General features: G+C 34.5%; 1 protein-coding gene across 1 annotated transcript in view; it reads right to left on the bottom strand.

Moving 5' to 3' along the window:
- Nucleotides 1-26,849, bottom strand: part of LOC118205525 (uncharacterized) — a 59,267-nt gene that overhangs the window by 21,755 nt on the left and 10,663 nt on the right. Inside the window, exons 3-6 of the mRNA XM_085814302.1 lie at nt 20,852-21,028; nt 13,363-13,539; nt 5,973-6,176; nt 3,296-3,339 (exon numbers count right to left, since the gene is read on the bottom strand). Coding sequence (XP_085670428.1) covers nt 3,296-3,339; nt 5,973-6,176; nt 13,363-13,539; nt 20,852-21,028 — 602 coding nt within the window. The remainder of the gene's footprint in view (nt 1-3,295; nt 3,340-5,972; nt 6,177-13,362; nt 13,540-20,851; nt 21,029-26,849) is intronic.

Consider the following 26,849-nt stretch of genomic DNA (forward strand, 5'->3'; position numbering starts at 1 on the left):
CTATGCGCATGTGTCAACGCGGCACATGCGCAGAAAGTTTTTAGCTTTGAGGTCCGGGTTATGGGTGTCCGAATTAACGACTTTTGACTGTATAATTTTATAAGAAAACTGATTTATAACTTTTTCAGCTCAATAATCTGTTTAAAAATTGGTACTTAATTTTACGTAGCAACATAACAGTAGTTATTAGGAATGAAAATTTTTTATTCCTTAGATTTCTTATACCTTTCTAAACAAACTGAGATTCTTATTGGTCTTCTAAAAGAAAAAGCAATATTATCAACAAATTGGAAAAATTTTGTTTTATTTTCTTAAAGAATTCTTAAAAATTCTTATTTCTTAAAGAATTATTTTCTTAGAATTAAAGCATTTTAAAAACATTTTCATTGAACCCGAAATTTTCTTATATTTAAATAGCTGAAGCAACCCTCTGCAGCCAGGTGATGTGCAATTTTTTTTTTTTTTTTTTTTTTTTTTTTTTTTTTTTTTTTGTTAACACTCAAAAGGCATTCTCAGCTCTAAAGGTTCAATCTAAAGACAGAAGGTGATGGGGCATACTTGGTACTTCCGGTTAACCCCTTCACCTCAACTTTTATTCCCGAGTATTGAGCATTTACTGACTCCTCCTCCAAGCGCACACCACCATCATCTCTTCTCTCTATCACTCTTTCCTCTCCATCTCTGCAACATCCTATATCGGTGACCGACGACACACTGTTCCTACCGCGTTATAGTATTATGCTATGACACCTTGGCTGAAGTAATCGGTGTTTCCCAAGCTTTACCCAAAATGTAGAGGTTTTATGCAGGAGGATGAGGGTAGATTTTTTAAAATCTATGCTTGACAGTAATTTTCCTCTTATTTTGGTTCAGGGTGAGTTGTGCAAAATTTTACCAAGTTTCTATGAAACTGTAGAACAGTGAAGAACTAATAAGGCGCCATGTAACGGTTCCAGTAAGAACTGATACTTGTTTTGTTGGTCGGTTATGTCATTTTTCGGAAATGCGCTTTCGAAAAATCACTAACCATTTTGGCCGATTTCTTCACTTCGAAATATTTGAGAAAAACTGACAGACAAAGCCTTCATATTTTGCTTTAAGATTCCACACTATTCAGTAAAGTTCTACACTGTTCTAAGGACTGAACAAACAAGGCATCTAGCGATTTTAATAAGAACTAATAGCGGGAATACAACAACGGGACTGGAGAACTGAAGACGAATAACATAGACACAAACAAAAAATGAATACTCTCCTTTACATATATAAATTGTTTTATTAAACCCAGCTAGTTTAATTTCAGGAGTCCAGTTAGTGATTAATAATAATTGAAATGAATCTACGTTTATTGCTTTTAAATCACTTAGTTTGTTTGATTGATAACAGAACAAATTTTAAAGAAATATTAAATACCTGAATATTTAATATTAAGAAATATTAAATACCAATACTTTGCTGAACGACATAACACTGTAACTTAAAAGAAAAAATACATTAATTTGTGTAACGGCAACTCATTTCTTTATAATCGCTGAGTTTGTGTTTTGAATTCGAAAGACAAATCTATTATTAATGGCAACACACGTCTTTTACTTCATCGAGTATTTTGATTAAATTTGAAACACAAATATTTTACGCTTTTCAGAATGGCAATACAGAGCTTTAGGGATGGCCGTTGACAAATGCTAACCTGAACAGTAAGAATTCTAGCGAAAGTTTTGTGATAGTGAATTTCTTGTAATAAATGTTAAGCATTTTTCTAGAAATCCAAGCAGAGAGAAAGGATACTTCCTATGTGTTTTTCCGTGGTTCGTTGAACAGATGCAGAAAGAAAATTCTACAAAGAATCATGTCAATCAACATCACAATCAGGATAGGGCAAAAGTCAGTGATGTGCTTTAGATGCAAATGTTTTGATCATGGCCAAATCGGATGTAATAACTTGCTAAAGTATCTGATGGGCCCTTGCGAACGTCCCAAAAATGAGAAACCGACGTGTGTCTCATATAAACTGCATCATTTGGCCACTTTAAAGGGACCAAACACCAGGACAGCTTTGCTTTAGTTACTGCCAAGCAAGAATGGTCAAGAGCTGCTGAGCTGAGGAACATCTACTGTGTATGCGCTGGACAATTTCAATTAATCCCCTATCAGCGACTTACGTTTAGATCGAGAACTCTTGAATTACATAGTTGTAGTTTCTTCAAGGAAACGCTGGAAATCGCTAAGTGTAAGAAGATCAAATCACCTCTACAAAAGTTGAAATTTGCACTAGCTTTAGTGGAAATTATTGAGAAAAAAAGAGAGAAAAACTTTCGTGCTCCTGCAAGATGATTTTATAGGTTTCCCTTATTTTGCATAACAAATTATTTACATAGTTTGACACCTTTCCTGAAGCTCTCATTTTTCCCCCACATTTCCTCGCCAGGATGCAAATTTAAAGTTAAGGGAAGTGATATGATATGATATGAGGGACACAGCCCGACCCTCCTGGCAGACTTTATGTCGCCCTTTGGCCTTTTTGCGGGCTGCGCCAGAAGTTAAGGGAAGTGAGTATTTAAACGGGTGAACCTTGTAGTTTATTCAGAGCGTGTGTTTGCTAGCCAGCGTACGTTACGAGTCTGTCCTTGCTGTTACGCGGAGCTGTTGATACGCCTTTTTTGCCATTTAAATAAGTATCACGCCGCGTAAGTTGTTTAGTCACACTCCTCTGTTTTCCCTTCATCTGTATCCGATTTCTCCTTACGAGCTATACTTGGGAACCCAACAATTTTCGTCATCTCCCCAACAGGGTATCATCTCAGGTTCCTGGTGAGATTTATTTTAATAGCTGAATGCCAATATGATCACGCCAGTACCAGAGTATCCAAGAAGAATGATAGTATTAAAAGTAAACTAATTTTTATTTATGCCAAATGTAGGCAAAATGTGATTTTCTTTTCTTTGCACATAAATGTTTCTTTATATCGATTCGCAAATAGCTGAAGTAAAAAGAAGCTTATAAATAGAAGCACAGATTTAAAGTAATCTTAAAAATTATGTAAGGCTTCATGTTGAGAATTTCTAGATTATATAATAGGTACTACTTTACAAAAGTCCTTTCCTAATGTGCTAATACCCATTCAAGGAAACATATAATTGCCGGCAATGTTTATTTATGTACTAAAAAATGCTTGCCACTTTGATATGTGGTTGTTCACATAAGATTTCATTATATTTGTTAAAACAGCAGCAATGTACAACTGTAAAGAAAATTATATTATTAGGAATAATAAAAAGTAATAAATTATGTTACCACATGGAGGTTACTTCAAGACCAGCAGAAATCCTGTGATTTTCCTAAAAATATATTTAACATGTGATATTTATTTAGTATTCAAAGGTATTCAAACTTCTCTGATTTTGAAATGTTTTAGATATATTTCATTGGTGTAAAAAATAAATAAAGATTTTCCATTCCTTTATTAAAACTTAAAGGGAAATGTAACAATTTAAAATTAGGCAAGAAAACAACATTAGGTGGATATAAATATACACTCTTAGACAAAAAAAAAAAAAAAAAAAAAAAACGGCGCATTAAGAAGGAGTTATCTGAATGGGACGAAAATCGGTAGAAGTCATGTACAGAAAAACAAATGATTACAGTTTGAGAAAAATTGAATGATTTATTGAAGTGATAGAGCTTCACAAAGTGAAAAAGTCAGTAACGCGTTTGTCCATCTCTGGCCCTTATGCAAGCAGTTATCCGGCTTGGTGTCGATTGATAGAGGTTGCGGATGTCCTCCTGAGGGATATTGTGCCAAAGTCTATCCAACTGGCGCGTTAGATCGTCAACATGTCGAGCTGGTTGGAGGGCCCTGCCTCTAATGCTCCAAACGTGCTCAATAAGAGAGAGATCCGGCGACCTTGCCAAGGTAATGTTCGGCAAGCATTAAGGCTAGCAGTAGAAACATGTGCAGTGTGGGGGCGGAAACTATCTTGCTGAAATGTAAGCCCAGGGTGGCGTGACATGAAGGGCAACACAACGGGCCTTACAACTTCGTCGACGTAAAGCTGGCTGTAAGTTGTGACGGATGTCAACCAAAGGGGTCCTACTATGAAATTAAATGGCACCCCAGACCATCACTCCTGGTTATTGGCCTGTCTGCCGGAAGACAGTCAGGCTGGTATCACACCGCTGCCCGGGGCGTCTCCAGACTCACCTTCGCTGATCATCGGGGCTCGGTTCAAAGCGGAATTCATCACTGAAGACTATTCTACTCCAGTTAGTGACATTCCAGTGCGAATGAGCCCGACACCACTGCAAACGGTGTACAGAGGTCAATGGTAGTCGGCGCAGTGACCTCAGGCCCCTTTCTATGAGCCGTCTATGAATGGTCCTTGCGGTCACTGAAGCACTAGTTGCACGTACAATCGATGATAATGATGCATCTGGAGCAGTGAGTGCCGCTCTGACGATTGCTCGGTCTTCATATTTTGGACGCTGTGTGCGGCCATAGTTCACCCGATACTGCTGTGTTGTTCTGGGTATCTATTGCCGTGGCAATACTTCCCAGACATTCAAAGTAGAAAACCTAAGCAGTGTAAAAACCTAATTATTTTTCCTCTGAGGGGAAGATTTGATGAATACGAGAGAATACGGTGCCTCATGTATGTATGCTCGAACGCTGACTGGAGCCGGTGAGAAGAAATGCTGGTCAAGGAGCAGGGAGCATTATATCTTTTACATATTCTTTATTTTGCTTACATATGTAAGGTAAAAAAATATGTAAATCTGCTTTATAATTTAATTTGGTAACAGCTTTTTAATTGCTCTTTTTTAATTTGGTTAGTTCCTCTTTATTCTAAAAATAATAATAACATTTCTGGACTGCTTCATTTCTTAGATTAATCTATGGCCACAAAGCTTGCGTAACGCTCATGACATAGTTATTTCGGAACCTAAACTCTTGAGAACAGAGCTTTTTGTAAACCAAAACCTTCCTCTTTGGTGAGCTGCCATACTGGATAATTGAATACTCTTAGCTTGAACATCTGTGCTGTTTGCATACTATTTCGCTGTGTTCTTTTCCTATTGCAATAGTATTCAAAAATGTAAATGTTCTGAAAAATAGGTACGATTAGAGTGCCAAGTAAACTGTGGCTATAAATGTGAATTTATATAAAAATGGAATTAAAACCTGCCTGGTCTGCCAAATTTCTTAATCATTGTGGATCAACATTTCAGTATTCTATACGTCATTGCTACATCTACAACATTGCTACGTCTTTTTTGTTTAATCACACACACACACACACACACATATATATACATACATTATGTAAACATGTATGTATATATATATATGTATCTATGTATATATCATAACAACAACATGAAACGTGTGAAAAGGGGGATTTCCGGTGAAACAGCGTTCGGTGTAGTCGGTCTCACCGACAAAGAGTTAAAACCTTGGATTTAACGGATGGTAAGTTCCATAGCAATTCCTTTAATCACAGATGTAGAAATGCACAACGTTCTTCCATTCATTTAAAAAACAATTTATTACTTTTTTGATATCGTATTTCTAACCTGGCAAGTTTTAATTGTCAATAAATTACGTTAAAAAATTTGACTTCTCCAATTAAAAATCAACTTGCCAAATTAGAAATACAAACTTTGGATAAAACAATTATGTCTATTTTTATATGAAATTCTCTTGAATTAAATTTTCCCTTAATATTCAGTTTGTATGAATTAAATATATGTTATCCTAACTAATTTCTTTTGTTATAAAACATAAATTCACGTATTTAAATACTGTAATTCCTAAAGGGGAAGTTGAAGGTTTCTACAGACTTCAAAAAAATGAAAGCTTCAAAAAATAAAATGTATTTAAAGTTAAATTAAAATTATTTAATAATTAATTAAATAATTTAAAGCAAAGCTTCAGTTTTTTAATATTAACAAAATAAGATATAAAATAAATTACCATTTCTTTATAAACAATATCAGAAAATATTTCATCAAGCCAAGCTTCTTTTTCAGCAATATCTGATTGCAATTCATTCAGATTTTGATTATTTTGCTGACAGTGCTCCAGGAGACTCCGCAATAACTTTTTGAACCTAAACGATCTCTGATGATTTTCGAGGATTTTGCTCTCAAGCATATTTTTTAGCACCTTTCCATGAGGCTATATAAGAAAAACCATAGTTTTAAATAAAAATTTTATAATAAGTTTAAAAGGCGCATTAAAGAATACATGTGTGTCAGAATTAGCACTATAGGTGACCAGACGTCCTTTATTTCAGAGGACAGTCCTTTATTTGAAGGCTCTGTCCTCTAACTTTATTTATTTCCTGAAATAAGCATATTGTCCTTTATTTTGAGAAATCGTCGCAAAATCAAATTTCTCAAATTGGTTTTCTGCAACTCTAGATCGGAGCACCCGCAACGTATTTTTCTAAATGCCAGTCGAGCCGTACGCTGACAAATACGCAGTCGGGCCGGAGCAATGCTTGCTTCTCGCGTTAGTACCACCACCACATAACTAGGGACTGCTTAGTTTCTTTAATCTTTGTGTTCATTCTCCTTCTACGGTTTGTGCGCGCGGCACGTCCTTCGTTCAATGTTACCCAAATATTGTATTTTACAGCTTTTAGTTTACTCAACGGTAATCAATTTATGACTTACTCTGGTCCTAGCTCCTAGGTAAGTTTGCTTTGTATTTTCAGTTTTGATATTTCGGTATTATCTAACTAAATTTTATAGAAATCTTGACTTTTACCATTCATGGCGCCTAAAAGAAAGTGCACTTTCAACCAAGCATTGCAGGAAGAATTTCCTTTCATAAAAAAAGGAAAATCGGTTAGCGATGTCAGATGCAGTAAATGTTTAGCCACTTTCAACATTGCAAATAGCGGCAGATCAGCAATTAATCAGCATCTTCAAACTTCAAAACACAAAGTTGCGGATAGGCAGGCTTCGACGAGCAAATCTTTAAATGTATTTTTTGTTAATAAAAGAGATAATGACACCCAAAACGCGTTAGCCCTAAAAGAAGCATCGTGGTGTTATCATTCAGTTCAACACAATTATTCATTTAGATCTAGTGACTGCTCCTCCAAACTAATTAAGAAGTGTTTCGAAGAAAAATATTCTTGCGCAAGGGCAAAAACGGAATCAATTATTAGCAATGTCTTCGCCCCATATTCATTTGAAGCGATCAAAAGTGACCTAAGCGAAACAAATTATATCACCATTTATTCTGATTGTTCGAATCATGGCAACACCAAATTATGTACAATTCTCGTCAGATATTTTTTACCCAATTTTGGAGTTAGAGTAAAAGTTTTGAATATAAAACAGCTTCCCGGTGAAAATTCCGATATTTTGACAAATTGTATCAATGAATCGCTGGAGAAATTTGGGGCCACCAAGAAATTGGTAGCCTTGTGCGCGGATAATACAAATGTTAATTTTGGTGGTTCTCAAAGAAGAGGAAAAAACAATGTTTTATACAAAATGCAACAATCGAGCAAAAAGAAATTGATTGGGGTTAATTGTGCAGCCCACATATTCAATAATTGCATCAGCACTGCGGTCGATTGCCTTCCGATAGATATTGAAGTGGTATTGGTAAAAATTTACTCACATTTCTATATTTACACAATACGAGTAGAAATATTGAAACAATTTTGTGATGAGGCAGAGGTCCAATACAAAAAGCTACTTGGCTACAGTAAAACAAGATCGTTAACTCTTCTGCCAGCACTGGATAGAGTTTTACAACTATTTGAACCCTTAAAGGCTTACTTTTTAAATCGGGATAAATGCCCAACAATACTTAAAACTTTTTTCAATGGGGAATTATCAGAGGAATGGTTATTTTTTGTTCATAATCAAGCGTCAATGTTTCATCAATATATTTTGAAGGCTGAAGGTCAAGATATTTCAATGTGTGAAACATCGTTACTTGTTAAGGAATTAAAAACTAAGCTAAATTCAAGAAAAAATGAGAAGTTTGTTCCAATAGTGATAAAGAAAACGTTATCAGAAGTGCAAGATATGCAATCTACACAGTTTATCTCCGAAGCTTGCACGTTTTATCAAATATGCATTGAATATCTAAGCAATTGGGACTTGTGTTTCAATGAAGCAGAAGTTTTTGAATGGATCACTTTGCGAGAAGTCCCTGTGTGGTCGAAGGTGGAGGCAAGTTACATTTTCATATCAGAACAATGTTCGGTCGAAATATCCGACGGTGAATTATTTGACGAAATTACCCTCGTAAAAAATTACATTACCAATGAAAAAATTGACGAATGGAGGCAAAACAGCAAATCCTGCCACCTAAGGTGGGTGGAGATATTTAATCACTTTAAAGCGAATCATATTGCCTTCAACAATACTTGTAAACTCATTGAGTTTGCTTTATGTCTACCTGGAACTAATGCTCCCGTCGAAAGAATATTTTCATTAGTAAATAATATGTGGACCAGTGACAAAACCCAATTAAGTGTTAGTACATTACAAGCCAGCATAGCTGTAAAATTTAACTTTGAAATGAATTGCCTTGAATTTCACGACTTTTTGAAGCGTGAACCGGCACTTTTGCGAAAAATCCATACATCTGGAAAGTATGAGCAATAAATTATTTAATATCCTATATTTACATATTACATTATTTAAAACTCGTTGAACATATTAATGTCTGCTTCTATTGTTTTAATAAACCTTTTGAATTACTAAGTTTTTTGGAGTTTTTTTTTTTTTTTTTATCAGGAGGCGTCCATAAATGATCGCAATATTTGGGATAATTTTGACCCTGCCCATCCCCAATCCCCATGTCACAATTTGTCACACCTTGGAAGACCCCCAAATTAACATTTGTGACGTCACACGAACGCACAAACCCCCACCCCTAACACAAAATTATTGAGCACGAATTTAAATTACCATAACCCCCCCCTCATGTCACGTTACAAGTGTCCTTTATTTTCTCCGAAAAAATATGGTCACCGTAACTATAGAAATACTCATTTCAAGCAGCATATTCAAAATCTACGTAATCATTTCAAAATTCAAGCATTATTTTAGACAGCGTAAACGAAATGAATGCACGGTTTTTCAAGCAGAACTTCTGTGTGTTTATCTTGCCGTCAAATAGATCAAGGAGAATGGGACAACATCCTCAAGGTACCTTATTTGTTCTGATTCTCTTTCTTCTCTTTAACTTTTGAACAGTATTACCAGCTGCGGCAAATTAATTATCGAAATCCTATTAATTTCCAGTTTGCTTAGTAATAGAGGAATTGATATCCGCTTTGCTTATGTGCGTGCTCATCATGGTTTCTATGGAAATGAAAGAACTGATTTCTTAGCTAAAGATGCCTTAAATTTACCCATTGATATCAACATTAGCATTCCAAAGAGCTATTGGAAGTCCTTTCAAAGCTTTTAGCTAAGTGGAATGAGGAATATATTTTATCTTGTAATGCCGAGATCACCAAAAAGGTCTTTCCTTCCATTTACCATAGACTGCATTGAGTCTTTCCTCTCTATAAATTTTAAAGTTTCTCAGTTTTTATCTGGTTACGGTAAATTTGCAAGCTACTTGTTTCGATTTCAACTAAGATCAAACAATTTATGTGAATGTTCAAAAAAGTACCTCAGTATGTGGAACATTTGATTTTCTTACGCCCTATATTTGATGGCCCTAGATTATGCTTGCAGAACGATTTGAAAATGTTCGGAATGACTTAGCCTGTGAACTTATCTGTTTTCGTGAAGTCCAGACAGCTTTTGTTCGTTTTATTTATGCATGTAACTTTTAATGTTTTAGTTAACTTACTTCTGTAAACCCCGTGTTGCACATATGTGGTGCAAGGGGAGTCTGTATGTTTTAAAATAATAATTAAAAAAAAAAAAAAAAAGCATTGCTTCTTAGTATTCAAGGTTCGTACGGTCCCTAGAAATCTTTAAGTCTTTTGCAAACGATTTTTGGTCTTTAAAAGTCTTTAATTTCGGCAAAAATCGGGAGAAAGTCCTTAATTTTAATCATCTGATATTTCCATCTGTTTATTATGACTCTCATTTTAAATGTGAATTAGCATTTTGGAGGAATACATTTTGACGATTAACTGACAAATTTGTATTTGATTGGTTATCGTTTGAATTTTTTCCTGCTTCTAATAAGAATTAGATACTCGAGTTTCTGGGCAAGAAGTGAAAAACAAGAATTTTGAAATTTTTTCTTTTTAGATTATGAAGAACGTTTTCCTTTTCGGGGCCTGGATTCCTTTATTAAACGGGTCTAAATTTGACGACTTATCAATATTTTGGCGATTTTAAAATCAGTTTCTATACAAAATTTTTTATTCGGTTATTTCACAAATTTCCACAGCTTTTTGGAAACAGTATAGCATTGATAAATTTCATTAAAATAATGATAATATATTAAAATTATATTTAAGAAATAAAATTAAAAATACAAAATTTTTATTTTTTTCCTGTCATATTATAAAGTGACATTACTTTCCATCTCAATTTTAATCTGAAAAATAAATAGACAATAAATGCTATAAAGAACAATTCTGGATTTTTCTGAATAAATTTAATTTTACACTTTACTTCTTTGATTTCCCCCCCCCCCGAAAAATTACCAGCTTTATGCTGATAATTTTCCTTTCGGATTTCAGACATTACAGCTCGGAAAGTTTAGACGGATTTGAATACAAGATTTATAGAACTACGATTACAGAAGGTTCCAGAAGAATGTGACAAAATGAAAACTGTCTTCATGGTATTAACACGTAATGGATATATTTTACGAGACCTTTGTGATGAATTTCTTACTTTAGGGAGAATTTTTGGAAGAACAATGAAAACATAATTATTTGAATTTTCTACTTCTTATCTTAGAAGTTTTTCTCTTAATGTTTATTAGCTTTCATTTATTTTCTCTTCTTTTAACTAGCCACAAGTACGCAAAATATCAGAAATACTTCTAATCTTGTCACATAGACAAGCATCATTAGAAAGGAATTTTCCTATTAATGAAGAAATTAAAAATAATAATATAAAAGATTTATCAGTTATGTCTCAGTGCATCATACACAGGGCTAGCGCTCGGTATTTTTCCACCTGATGGCAATCTCTGTGGGTTCTAAAGTCTGCTGCCTAGTGTCTTTCTAAATTTTAAAAGTTTTGCCATCCCTAGATTTGCTCGATGCTTCACGAAATTCTAAAAATTCCGCCCCACCGACTCTGATGCCGTCCCTGACTATATATCATTTCATATTTATTCTCAGTGTTCAAAAATACATCTGCCAAATCTTCCGCCAAAGGACTATCATTTTTAGGCTCTCAGACAACTTTTTATTAGAAAAACGCCCATATAGCTATCTGACCATGAAAGACTTTACAACTTTAAAATTACTCTGAATTCTTCAGAAGAGCTACAGATAACTTGCCCATGCATTTGTAATAATGCATTGGTGCTGTCGATGATGACTGTGATTTAATATACTCTACAATAAAAAAATCGGCTCACCAAGAAGGAATCATATGATTGCTTTGAAATTACGTATGCATAACTGTTTTCACCAAATATGTAAATGATTAAAATTTGGTGTCCAATGAATGAATAGTGCGATCTCCAGCGCATCGGAACTGCGCATCCAGCAGATGATAAGAAGCTATTCTTGAACTATTGTTAAAAATTTCTGTTGCATTGCGATTTAGGATACCTTTCAACGACTGGAAAAATGCGTAGCCGCAGGATTCGAGCTCATTACGAGCAACTGTTAGAGTCTGGAAGAGGTCGTATCATTGGATTGAAAGAGGCAGGCTGGGCAAATGTGAGTCGAAGCGATGCGGCGATTAGAAAATGCTGGCAAGAATAGGTGGATAATGGCAGATTTTAGAGTCATGATTGTAGCGGTCGGCCTAGGGCCACAATTGATCTGACAGTGATTGTCAGATCAACTGTCACATCACTATCAACCATCAGACTTGCGACCCGCACACGAATGCCCACCATGACCATTCACAGATGGCTGATAGAGCGAAATCTACGCTCGTAACGACCGTTACGCCACCTGCCATTTACGTCTGCACACTGTCGAGCCAGATTACAGCGGTACTTGGCTCGATCAGGTTGGAATGATGCTGACTGTGAACGTATAGTCTTTAGCGATGAATCCCGCTACCAACTGTGTCATGATGATCATCGAAGACGTATCTGGAGACGCCCAGATCAGCGGACTGATCCTGCCGTCACTATAGCATGCCAAACATGCTCTCAACCAGGAGTTATGGTCAGGGGTGTCATTTCCTTTGATAGCCGGACCCCTTTGGTCGTCATTAGAGGCACACTTACAGCATAGCGGTACGTCAACGACATTCTGAGTCTTGTTTTGTTACCGTACCTTTTGCAGCACCTTGGCTTTATTTTTCATCAAGATAATGGCAGACCACATACCGCACGTTTTACTATGACCTGTCTTACAGCTTGTCAAACACTTCCTTAGCCAGCCAGATCACCAGATCTCTATCCCATCCTGCATGTCTGAGATATGATGGGAGGGCATTCCCTGCATCTACCAGGGAATGCTGATGATTTAGCCAAACAATTGTAGCAAATTTGGCAAGAAATACCTCAGAAGACTATTTAGAAGCTTTATCAGTCTGCCACGACTTCTGGCAGCTTGCATCCAGGCTAGAGGTGGGTCAACATCTTATTGAGCTCGTTACTTAATGATACTTTATACCTTATTTGCTCGTTAACTCTGAAATAAATCATTAAATTGTTCTGAAAGTTTATCATTTTCTATTCCGTACATAACCTTCCTATTCACCAATTTTTGTCTCCATCGGACAACTCCTTCTTGGTGCGTCGATTTTTTTGTTATAGAATGTAGGTTAGTTGCCTGCTCTTCCTCATTGCCATTTGTAATTACAAATAATTTCGGCAATTTCAAGATTAAACTTCTATTAAGCTTGAAAATATTTTTTAGTTTCTGAAACAGTTTTTAATTCGTCATTGACAAGCAATTTAAAGTGTTCTTATATTTAGTCTAATTACTGAGCAAATATGTTTTTCGCCGATTCGAAAACTATACCTAGAATTGAGAATTAGTGACATTTTTCAAAAAATAACCTAGATTCAGTGTAGTTAAAACAATAATTATTATTTCGCTATTTCAAAATAAAGTATGCTCTTTCATTTATTTGATCGTGGAAGGGTTTTTCTAATATTCCTAGAATTTTCTTTGTAAACAAGTGTGGAATTGCATTTAAATTAAGAAATTGTTGTACATCATCTTTATTATTGATAAAATTTCAAAACATTGGTCAAAGTGATAAAAAAAAATTACCTTCAGTATACACATAATTCCTGCACCCTCTTCAATTTTACTTCTCAAAAGTGGTAATTGATCTGACAGCATGGCTTTCATGTGCTCCTGATTACAGCTTTCTTGCACTATTACATTTGTCATGAATTGCACTTCTGATTTTAACAGATTTGTTTCCATTGCACAGTGATCAACCAACTGAAAAATTAAGTCAGACTTATTTAAGATTTTTTTTTCATTTAACTATTAAAAGATACTTTAAATAATATTTTTAATATAAACTTATTATGGGTTTATAAAGCGAATTAATTTCAACATTGGATGAACAGACGTGCCTGAATAGATTTTATGATCCCATTTAATTAAAACTGCTTACAAAGAATTAGTGAATATAATGAAACTTTTCATGAAAACGCTTCCTGTAGACTACCCCTCTGAAAGAGACTTTTACATAAATTAATGCCGATGTAGAATAGAACGTAAATAAATATCGGCACAGATTCACCTCTTTAGAGGCAACCAATTCCACGGCAGATAAAATGACCTGGAATGATGAAAGTAAATCTTAGAGAAGTGTCACGACACTTACATCATGCCATTAAACAGTTATTCATCGTTTAGTTTATTTTTTTCCGAAAATAATTCTTTGAAAATTCTATCAAAATAAACCAGATTTGGTACAGCAATATGCAATGTACGATGTTACAAATATAACTAAACGATGGGAAATTATGTAGGAATGCATGGTCGGAAACGCTTTCCTCGGGCAGTAGTGACGACATAAAAGTCAAGAAAGGACACGAACGGGGTGAGAAAACATGTTTATTCCACGGAGTATAACAAAAACAACATAAAGAGACAACTATCATCATCAACGAAGTTGTTCGAAATTACGATCCGGACCTTGGTGCAGGAACCGTGCGTCATGCATCTTCCATGCGCCAGAGAAGTGAGGCCTGCATCACTGTCCGGGGTCGTAATTTAGAACACCTTCTTTAATGACGAACGTTGTTTATTTTTGTTATTTGTAGGTTTCTGCTGTACTAAGCATAATAAAATTGCTTTGTCTTGTAGAGACATTAGGATTTTTTGGAAACACGCAAGATGAAAAATTAGCAACCGCCTTCGCCGGGAATCGAATCACGGACCTCTGGAATACCAGCCCAGAGTGCAGAACCACTACACCAGGAAGGCACGCTAGGAAAGTGGAAGAAATACCTTATAGTCTCACTGTTTGTGATCTTTCTTTCTTGACTTTTGTGTCGTCACTGCCGCCCCAAGAAAGCGTTTCCGACCATGCATTTCTATGTGATTTCCCATCGTCCAGGTGTACTCTATCTCTCCTAAAATGTTTGTCAACGCTGTACTGATATAGACCCTGTATATGAAGCCACTAATTTCCGAGTATCAGAATAAAAAAAAAATAAATAAAAAAAATTTCTCAAACAATTTAACCTCAACAGAGTGCATGTAAATGCTGCCAAATACTGATAGAGAGAGTCTGCTCTATCTAATCCGTCAATTTAACGGTAACAGTGATTGTCTTGAAAAACAAATTTGAGCATATACTTAAATTGAACCCAGTAAGTCTTTAATGATAATGAATTACTAAAAATAAAACAGCAAATAATAAATAGTAAAACATAAAAAATTATGTTTCAGAAAAATTGGCAAGCATGCAAATTGTGTAGCAGAGATAGAATTAAATTTCAGCAAACTTGGATATCTTTGTTGAAATCTGTATTCTGATTATTAATTTTCTGATATGTGACAACTTCTAATTTATTTCTGCTTTTCTCTCACAAAAAAAATCTATATAAACAATTAACTTACTTCCCTCTTCTAAGTACTCTGCTTAAGAATTTCTGCATGTATTGTTAGGATTTCATTTTCATTTATCAAAATCAGGTATCTTAGCTAATTTCGAACTTTTACACTTTGCTTAAGTAGTTTTCAATTAATAATATGATACATAATAAGTTTCCTATTTAATATTATGCATTTTTAAAAGTTAAAAAAAAGCTTTCACACGTGTCGTCGAAAACAAAGCGATTCAAAAGCATCACCATTTTAAAACATCTTCGTAAAACATAACGTGGTAAAAAAATAAAGCACCTACAAATAATCACATGATGATAACATTGCAGACATCTAATTTTCAGCCTTTAAAAGTTGCATATTCTCTTAATGATTTGTGAGCGCAAGAAGAAACGATAAATATTTTTACCTCAGTATTTTATATTTTTTGAATTATTTAATATTTTTTTTCCTAAAAATGCAAGAAGGAAACTTAATCATAATTTTAAATGTATGTACTTAACTATTAAAAATTATTAATTAATCTCTTTCATGAAGTTGCACTGGCACGTTTTCATGAAAAATATAATCTAAATATATTAGAAAAGGAAAGATGAGTAACTGCACGAGGTTACCTATATTAAAAGTATTTAAATAATTGAAACAAAACAATATTTAGTTATTGTTAAAAAATATTAGATTAACAAAGTGAAAGAAAATAATTAATTAAACAATTTCAATATAGGTAACCTTACTCAGTTATTAATCTCCCCTTTACTTATTTTTTAGACTATATTTTTCATTCAAAACTACCAATACAACTTTATAAAAAAGATTAATCAAATAATTGTTAAGCAATGTAAATTTTAATAGATAAGTACATGAATTTTAACAGATAAGTACATAAGTTTTTTAAAAAAATAATTTAAAATTCAAAATACTGCTAATTTGTAACTTGAGCAGTTATTTATTCGTTTTTGGAAATCATAAATAATAATGATAAAGATACCATATTTTGGTGAAAATTTCATATAAAATTCATAATAAAGTGTTATATAAAAATCTCTGTTAATCTTTTTAACCCTATATTTTGCATGGCATATTTTTTTCTCGACAAATTTATTTATTTGCCCCGATACTTATGCCAGTGAAAGGAAATTTTCGTACAAATCCTTATCCCCAAAAGCAGCAATGCTTGATTAAAATCAACTGATGCCAAAAGCGAACCTCTAAGTTTCACCCCATTATTATTATTATTATTATTATTATTATTATTATTTTCAATGGCAGGCTTAAACCGTCCACAGACCGTTCGCCACTAATGCCAGAAGCGATGGTAACTTTATTTTGGAGAGACTTAATAGGTGGGCCACCTTTGCCTCACATGAGAGGACAGACAAATGTAACCATACCTTCTACGGGATTCGAACCCAAGGTCTTTGGTATCGCAGTCGGCTGCCCTAATTAGTATACCGTCTAAGCGGCCTCTATCAAAACGTAGTTGACTTAAAAAAAAAAAAAAAAAAAAAGTAGAGAAACAGAGAAAAAAGTAAGAACCCAAACATTCATAAATTTTTTTCTGAAAAAAAAGTATTCTATTATGCGTTATTCACCTTGGTAAACTATAAATTAGTGTTTATATTTCTGAACAGTTAATCTTTAACCCCTACAAAATCATCTTTTCTCTTGGGCTGCTCACAACTTAAAAAGTAGAGGGCTCAGATTTTTAGTTCAAAGGGATGTTAGCCCAGAAGTGCTATTATTCTCGAAATGGCATTTTGCGTCAAATCGCTATATCACTTTTCAAATTGTTGTCACCAAATATTATCGTCCTGTATTATATTTAAAGAAATTAAATAATGAAGCATCTGCATGAATGTGCCTAGTATATTTCTCGCGTTGCCCTCCATCCAAAAAAACCGGAAAAGCTTCAGATTTTAAATTACGTCCAAAGGGACGTTTTTTAACGTTTTGTGTATTACCTTTATTTATTAAATATCATGTTTTTTTTGCACTTAAACCATAAATTTCAGTTCAATAGCAATGTCGCAAAATAATTTTAAAATAAGCATATCTTTAGAATTTCCAAAACACAGTTCCGCGCGCTGGAGATAAAAAAGTTCCCCTCCCCCCCGTAGAGTGTTGCCATTGCTAGCTTTTAAATCGTTGAGTTTGTGACTCAAAAATTCGTTAAAGTTTTTACAAAACATGAAATCTATAATAAAACAAATTCCAAATTTTAATATTGGTCTTCCACATGCCCATATTCGTAGGAGGATTACGTCATTCAAAATTCGATGGCTCTACGTGCCATTGTTTTATCAAAATGCAAGAAATATGCAGATTTTTCATTATTTAATTTCTTCAAATATAAGGCGAGACTCTAACATTTGGTGGCAACAGTTTGAAAAGTGAAACGGACATTTAAAATGATTCAACGCAAAATCGCAAAACGAAAGCAATACTCCTTCAGGGACAAAGCCCCTTTGGACTAAAAACAATGATACGAGCTATCGAATTTTGAATACGTAATTCTCCACTCGAATATAAGCACCTGGAAGCCCCAGTCTTGAACTGTGAATTTGTTTTATTATCTATTGCATATTTTTTAAACTTTTTGATTAAGAAACTCAATGGTTTCAATGCGAACAGTGACAGCACACTGCGGAATAAAATATTTTTATCTCTAGCGTGAAAAAAAACGCTCCTTTGGGCGTAATATAAAATCTGAAAGCTTTCAGATTTTTTTCCCCTCCATTAGGGCGTTACATGCTGCAAAAGCTGGCTACAAAAGAATCATTGTACTATAATAGGGCTGTGCTGTCTCACTGTCAAGTAAGCAAAAGCCGAACTCTTTGGGGAATCACCACTGAGTACCCTTTACAGAATTCCAGTCCTCAACAGCATCGAAAATAGGCTGTGACGATATTGGGTGGCTGACCATCTTTCAGCTATTTACCTGAAAAGCTAGCTCTGGTGTTTAGGCTGAGAACAGGTTAAGCCTGTGTGAAGCTCCTCCAGTTTTACAGAAATGGGCGAGTTATATGGTATTTTCTCCTCCTTGCAGCATGCCTTCTTTATGTAAAGGTAGCACACTCGGCGCGCATTCGAGAGATCCCAGGTTCGAGACCCTGCGAGGGCATTACTCATTTTTTGTCTCCTGCTTCAAAATAATTTAATGATTCTACAGTTGCGCCTGGATTAAAAATTGATGGACAAGAAGTCGTCACTATCAGGATTTGGCGATTGGTTCCTCTAATCCCCAATCCCCTTTTAAAAGGTAAGATACTTTCTCTCTCCTTCAATCATGCTTTCGTGGTGTAACGGTAGCACACTCGGTGCGTATTCGGCCGGTCCAGGTTCGAGTGCCGGTAAGGGCATTGCACATTTTTCTTGTTTCCAGCATAAAAATAACATAATGGCTGTACAGTGTTCAAAAGACTAAATTCTGCAGTAGTTTAAATGTTCGTTCTATTATGTATTATTTTGGCAACGATTCTTTTAACGCTCCCAAATCCTTTTCAGATAATTCCCTTTTAGATCTAATAATTAGTTACACTATATATAAAGTTCTTCACTTCTCTGGGTATGCATATATGAGCCTGGAAAATATGGCCCAAGATGCATCATTAAAGACCTGCCTGCTAGTTTGTTAACAGATACAAAAGCCGGAAATTCGTGTTCTTTTGAACTTCGATATATCATCCGTTTATGTCCATTCACTCTTAATATCTGAAATTAGGGCCTACAAAATAAGTTTCATTTAAAATTCAAATTTCGCTTTGTGTTGCTACTGATAAAATTCGAAATTGTGATTCCCAGGCGAAGGCGTATGAAATTTGCACTGCGGTATTCGCCAAGTGTTTCAGTTTCACTTTTTAATTCTTGTATTTGCATTGTATTGTCTTACCAAGTTGTTCGATTATCCCGTCGAACTCGCATCTTTGAAAACGCATTTGAAAAGTCTCCAGAATCAAAAGTCAAAAGGAAGTCAGATCCAATACACGAAGAATGTATATAAGTGGAAAAGCAAGGCTAATCGCTCTAGCTTAAACTAAATGCTCTTGAAGATTTTTCCCATCGTGTATCAGATTAACTGAGCGCATGCACTGTTGTAGCTAGGATAAAATAAAAATGTCCCATACTGCAATACTTCTCAGGAGTAATAATATCTCAGGACCCGAATAGTTATTGCTGTCAAAGGAAAATTTCTTCGTTGCACGGGCTGATTTTCCTCAGCCTATGCCACCTGGGAGTTTCACTACTTAATTCAAATAACGCTTCCACCACCCACTACAAATGTCACTTGAACAAGGAACGTTAAAAAGCTATACTCAACTATGCATGCAAAACTTAAATAGCTAAACTACTTTGAATGGGTACAAAAGCAAAGTCTTCCATGGGTTTTTCCAGCCGGTACTGAAACTAAAAGATGGCCCATCAGCGACCGATTGGATTAAACCACTAAACTTAGAAAGTCTTACAAAAAGGTACTCTTCCAGCAAAATGATGGCTCTTACATGCTTTTGCCATAAGCTTATGGATCCATTCCATTCCAGACAGATATGTAAGGCATACCTATATGTCTCAACATAATACGTGCATTGCAAAATTCAGCAACGGACTATGCCACAACAACAATGACAAATCTATCACTGATTAAATGCAATCTTCTATCAAATTTGACTATGAACTATTTCCTCATTCTCCTCTCTAAAACTAGCTGTCATTTATTTAAGGGTAAATAAATTTAACATAACTTGACAATATTTTTTCAAGCAATCGATTTGCAAAAGTAGTAGCTGGAAATACTTCGCTGATATATTTCTTTCTACCAACCCGACAACGATTTACATGAGGTGACAGAAAAGTACAATATTCAAAGCACAGCGAACTAAGTCCCACGAGGTAATCTGTCTTAAATACTTTCGTAGAGAATTGCCTAAGATAAACTGGCTTTTATTGTTTTTATTTACTTTACACGTTGAAATAAACAAAGCAGCTCATTATAATGAATGCCAAGAAAAGGAATTTTGTTAAGCAGCAACATTCCACTGTAAGTAGCATAGCTTTCGGACTTCATTCTGATTTAAATTGCACATTTGTTAAGTACATGCTTTCTGTTAAGCTCAGACAACCAATGCCGTCGTAACAGCGGGTCCCCTGGGCAAACCTGTGTCCTGGCACCCCTACGACAGCATTCACGGAAATGATATGTAAATGGATTAACATGGGATACTCCCGGGGACCCAGGCAAGTACCCAGTGGGCTCATGCATTAAGATGGCCCTGCATACGTATTCGAGAGCAAATCTTTGGGAGAGCAAATCTTTCTACTTCCGTAGACGTTAACAACGAAACATATTCGAGAAACTAAGCTATGATGAATAATAAATGATATTTCCTCTTTTTTCTAACTTAAAAGAGTGTTTCTGTTTTGAGACGCGATTTTTATATGCCAGTAAATTTTTAACCCAGTAATAAAGTAAATAACAAAACTTAATGTAAGGAAGTATTATCAGGATCAAATCATACTACATTTTACTCGAATTATTAATAAAATTACATGCTAATTATTTTCTAAATGTTACAATTTCAGCAGAACATATACAATTTGAAACACGAATTTCTTATAAAAGACAGAACTTGTAACGTGAATTCAAAAATATCATACAAAACTTTACGTTTTTTAAAACTAAAAGAACATTACATACGTGCAGATTATCAATGACATTAGAATTATGGGCATCCCGCTGATACATCATGTAAAGTTCAAGACCTAGAACACGTATTTCTTTTCTCAGTTCAATATTTAAGGACTCTGCGTGTTCCAGTTTTTTCAATAAGTCATTGTGCTCTTGTATCAAATAAGAAACATCTTGCTCAGCTCTCTTAAATAAGAAATTATTATTTATTATTGCATTTAATTGTAGATAATTAATTTATATGTATCAAATTATTATACATTTTGTATTAAACATAATCAAATTTTACATGAAATAATGAATGAGACTCGAATAGAAGTATTCAAATTTAATTTAATATTTTAACTGAACTAGGAAATTATCGTAGTGTCGATTTACAAAATAAATATGATATAAATTAATTCGTTACGAAATTTAGTTATGCGTATATATATACACTGAAGTGACAAAAGTCATGGGATCTCCAAGTAGCTGAAGGTATCCATTTCCAGTCAATGATCGGTTCAGTTGCACCAGAGGACCGAGTCCATGCCATGTAAAAACAGCCCAGACCATTATGGAACCACCACCAGTTTGAAGTGCCTTGTTGATAACTTGGGTCCATGCCTTCGTGGGGTCTGCGCCACACTCGAACCCTACCATCAGCTCTTACCAACTGAAATCGTGACTCATCTGACCAAGCCACGGTTTTCTATTCGTTTACAGGGCTAAAGGGCTAGTTCATCAGCTTCTCGCGGCTGAAAGCGAAAGAGACTGATGACGTAGTTGGGTTCGCTTGCTCAGTTCTGCTGTTCAGTTTCTTAAGCATTTGCTTGAGAATCAAAACGCTTTGAAAAATAGTTTAATAACGAGTATGAGCCGAGATTTTAGCTCATGAAATTGCAATATACATGCATTTATATATGAACTAGAAATGTATTTACGTTAAACTCTAATATGCGTAAAACGTAAGTAAAACATGCATAAACATAACTATTTTTTAATTAACACATATGCGTAAACATAACTAATTTTTTAGGTCGAGTGTACCCTAAATGTAGTAATTCTTTTTCATAATCATCTTTTTAAATATATGTAAATAATAACCCACCGATAACATACGTAAATTTCTACATTTACGAAGAATTCTTTTTGCGTTAAAATATAAGTTAGTCGCAAAGTAATTTGCATTATAGAAATATTAAATAAAAATATGCAAATACATTTTAAGAATACATGCTAAAGACATTACACATCTATCTAATTAAAAATTAGTTAATGCTAATAATAGATTTTATAACACATTAAAACGAAACAAATTTCACTTCTTCCATTTTTGCTTTTCAATTAGCGTTGATAATGAGTAGTAGAATTTTGTAAGCTTTTGCAATGTCTATTATGAAAGCATTATTATGGAATATCAGTATCAGTATTATTATTTAACGTCAATTACTCAAAAAATAATGAAAATATTTTAAAATAGTATTTATATATTTTGGAATAATAGCATGTATTCTTACATTTTAAAAGTATATGCTCTGATACTAATTTATGTTTATTCAGAATTTCATGGTTTATTTTATATAGTAAAATTTAGCAGTCTAAATTAGTATATAATAAATATAATATTTTATATAGTAGTCCAAATAAATAACTGAAACGTGCATAAATTAGGTCACAAATTAAGTGAATAATAAACAAAGTAATGATTCAAATTATTATTTTTGGTAGGAATAATATGAATCAACTTACATGATTTTTTTTCCTATATAGTTTGGTTCGATAATCCTCTATTACTCTTTATCCATTTATTTGCTTTCTGGTCAGCTTTTCTTGCCGATACAAGGGTTGCATTCCTATTCAAGTGCCGAACCCTTATAAATGTTCGTAAACGGCAAAATAAACGAATTGCACTCTTATTCACGGAGGGAAAACGTTTCTCAAGTTCAGAAATGAGATTCTGAATTACACCTCTACCTTTTCGAAAAGAACTGCCATGAAAAGAACGGAAAGCATTTTCCATTTTCATCATCGTTTCCATCCAAACTGGTGATGGTACAGTTAATCCTCCTTTAGATAATAAAAATATCCAATTTGAGTCGTTAGGAATATCTACGAATTTTTTTGATATTTCACCCAAAGTAGGATCTTTATCTTTCACACGATATGCAATATAACCTGCCACATAAGCGAGCGATTCTTGTTCATGTGCAGATATATCTTTCGTTGAATCATAAATTTCGGTTTCCCAAGGAAGTGACGTACATTCATCATAGATGTCTTCGTAATTTATTAAATCATCTTCGTATAAGGAAGACTCAAACATTTGTGCTTTTTCATTTGAAGAACAAGCTGTTTCCAACAGCTGTTTTGTCAAATATGCTTCAACTTTCTTCACATCTTCACAGTCATTAGCATTTGTATTTAACGACAATTTAGGCAATTTGTTTGCCAATAGCAACTTTTTCAGACGAATTATTACGTCTGATGGAGACGGATGGTCATTAAAACGCCCTAGACCCCGAATCTGGCTGAACAAGCTTTCTAATACATCAGTCTAATTGAGTCAGTCTTGAAGTTAAAATATATTTCACATTTATAGATTTTACGTCGTCAAATAAACCGAAAAGCGAATTTATCGATATGATAATACCTTTCTGAAAAGGTAGTATTGTCTTCTTTCCGCATACTCTGAGATCAAAAATCATTTGCTTAATCTCATTTAATTTTTCTTTTTGTACTTCATAATAGCTTTCTAGGCCGAAAGCAGCTTTTAAAGGCTTATTGCTAGGGGGTAATGGTACACTACTATTCATAATGTCAAAAAAATCATCAACCATTGAAAAAGAATTACTTGTTGCAGCATTACCAGTCAAATGCATAATTGCTTTAGCCGTTGTGGAGGAAAATAATGCTTTTGCTGGTGCTACTTTCTGTCTCTCGTTCCCTTTTACAGATAAAAATTGGGGTTTCAGTTTATAGCACAGTTTAATTTCTCCTATATCTTTATTGAGTACTTCATATATAACGTCTTTGTTTATAACTGTACCATTTCCGAGCATAAAACCTTTATCAAGAAAATGGTTTCTCAAAAGCTTTATGCAATGCGGCATATCAGCGAAAACCCATATTTTGGTGTTGAACTTGGGACTGTAAAAGAAAGATTTATCTGTTGAAATTTGTAATTCTTTCCAAAGGGTCTGACTACCTCCCATGTCAGATACAATTGCTTTGACTCGAAGCCCAGACGATTCAAGTGCAAACAAAATGGAAGACAGAAGATTTTCCTTCATTTGACGATCAAAATCAAAATAAATGGGCTGTTTCCATTGCGAAATGAGTCCTCGAACCAATACAAATTGAGTCTTTTTAAAAGGACCTAATATCTGATCCAATTTTGAATCATAACAGAGTCTTGAATCTATATGAATTTCATCGAAACTTAATACGCATAATCTTTCTTCGTCAGTTGCATTTTGGCAAGTTTTTTTAATCAATAACAGTACATCATTTAAAATTCCAGGAATGTAACTGAATCTTGAGCACCATCTTTTCAGTGTACTTGCACTTGGAAGCGGAATACCCATTTTTTCTTTCCAGAAGTCGTATGACTTTACGGATAACGATCTGATTACTATGCTTTTTGAAATGTCGTCTGGAGACCATTTAATTCGCTTTTTTTTCATTAATGCATTTATTTGAGTTTCGGTAAATATGTTTTGAATATACGTTTTCATTTTTCTTAGTTTTTCATTTTCTTGATTCACTTTTTTAATGTCTTTTCTCAGTTTCTGAACTTCTTCTAATATTAGTTTTCTATTCCTTTTAAATCTTTTTCTTTGCTGGGAGATAGTTTTTAAAATGCTGCTTTCTCTCAGTCTGTAAAACAGAAACCTTATTCTCAAGAGCTGATAATTTTGTGATTAAATCATTCACATTTTTCTGGAGGTTGGAACAGTTACAACATTGCTGAGTAATATTATTTTCAGTGAGCTCCTCATAGCTGTTACTGTTATCGTTTTCAAGTTTCAGACATGCCTTTTTAGGACTTAAATTCTGAATTCTTTCAAATGCACTTTGTAAATTTTTTCTTTTTTGTTGCTTTTGCTGCCTTGGTGTATTCTGATAAATAACCAAGTCAGGAATACAAGCAGTTGGAATAGAAGTTGACTTCAGTATCTTTTTTGTCGGTAATCCTAGCAACCTATTTTTCATATCATCCTCATAATCAGATTCAGTGAAGTGAATGCTGCATATTCGAGCACTCTTTGTGTTAACAATATCCGCTCTTCGACACCTATGCAACCATTCTTTCGTTAACTGAATATTTTTGTACGGAAATCTATGAAATACCACGCTAGTTTCTTTCGTATTATGATACGTATTGCTACAGGTTAGCAACGGCACACGATACCATTTTTTCAATGATTTCTCATTACAAGAACTTTCGAAATACAAAATCCCATTTAAAAGTATCATCAGTTATAACTTTCAAATAAAAAAAAATTAATAAATAAAAAAAATAATAATAATTAAAAAAAAAAAAAAACACCCTCTTTCTCTGAAACTAACAGGGCTAAAGAAAGAGAATCCAAGACTAAAGATTCAATCTTTCGCACTGATGCTCTGGTCAGTCGACGACGGGACGAACCCAGTGATGTCACATAACATCCGGTATCCTCCCCAAGAGGGGTTCGTGTCGGCATCGTTCTTCTCAAAGGGATGACCCAGCCCTTCTCTTTCTTTAGCCCTGATTCGTTTAGGGACCAACCGATATGCTCACGAGCCCACGAGATTCGCTGCAGGCGATGTCGTGCTGTCAGTAAAGGCACTCGAGTCGGTCTTCTGCTGGCATAGCTCAAGGAAGACAAATTTCGCCGCACTGTCTTATCAGACACGTCCCACATTGATTTCTGCGGTTATTTGACGCAGTGTTGCTTGTCTGTGAACATTGACAACCCTACGCAGACGTCACTGGTCTCGGTCGTTTGCGCTGTCCATGGAGGGATGTTATGCCTGAAATTAGATACTCTCGGCACACTCTTGACACTGTGGATCTCGGAATGTTGAATTCCCTAACGATATCCGAAATGGAATGACCCATGCTTCTAGCTCCATTTACCATTCCGCGTTCAAAGCCTATTAATTCTCGTCGTGCGGCCATAATCATGTCAAAGCCTTTTCACATGAATAACTTGAACACAAATGAAAGCCCTGCCAAAGCACTTCGCATTTATACATTTTCTACGCAATACTACTGCCATCTGTATATTTGCATATTGCTATCCCATGACTTTTGTCACTTCAGTGTATATATATATATATATTGCTTATTTATTGTAGGAGTTTATGTTAATTAATCTATTATTATGATTTGAAACTGTACTATAATTTCCTCTTCCCGTAGTCCTCACCAGATAGTTGTAGTACACTACGGTACACTACTTAAGTACATTAGAATCAAATTAGTTATAGTATACTTAAGATGAGGGTTTGAATGTTTTACAGCTTTATTTGGCAACCTCGTTTATAACCTACGTCCTATCACCAGCACTGTTAAAGTTTATTTCGAATTTAGCAATTTTGCTAGCCGACTTCAAAAGCGCGCCGTTAATTATTTGATCCAGCTTAATTAGATCACTTTGTGTAGTCTCCGACTACGTTAATTAAATTTGAATTTCAGTTAATTATTTGATCCAGCTGAAGTAGATCACTTAGTGTAGTCTCCGGCTACGTTACTTAAATTTGAATTTCAGTTTATGTTATTTAAATATTTGCGAAGGGCAGAATTTTCTATCTGTAGCACAAATAATGCCTTCTGTTAAATTTCAAGAGTTAAAAAATGTGTTATTGTAACCTTCGCAAGGTTTTTGTAATTTTGTTTTCAGACTAGAGCGATAGCTTGCTCTTTCAAGTAGGGTCTGAAAGACATTGATTTCAGTTTCTATACAAGTAGAACCCTAAACTATCATATTACAACCTGCTAAAAAATTATAATTATTATGTCGAATAAATAAAGCTATAAGAT

This window comes from Stegodyphus dumicola, chromosome 4 (genome assembly GCF_044657685.1).
Source record: "Stegodyphus dumicola isolate Sdum_Otavi_A_Nest chromosome 4, ASM4465768v1".
Classification (NCBI taxonomy): Eukaryota; Metazoa; Arthropoda; class Arachnida; order Araneae; family Eresidae; genus Stegodyphus; species Stegodyphus dumicola.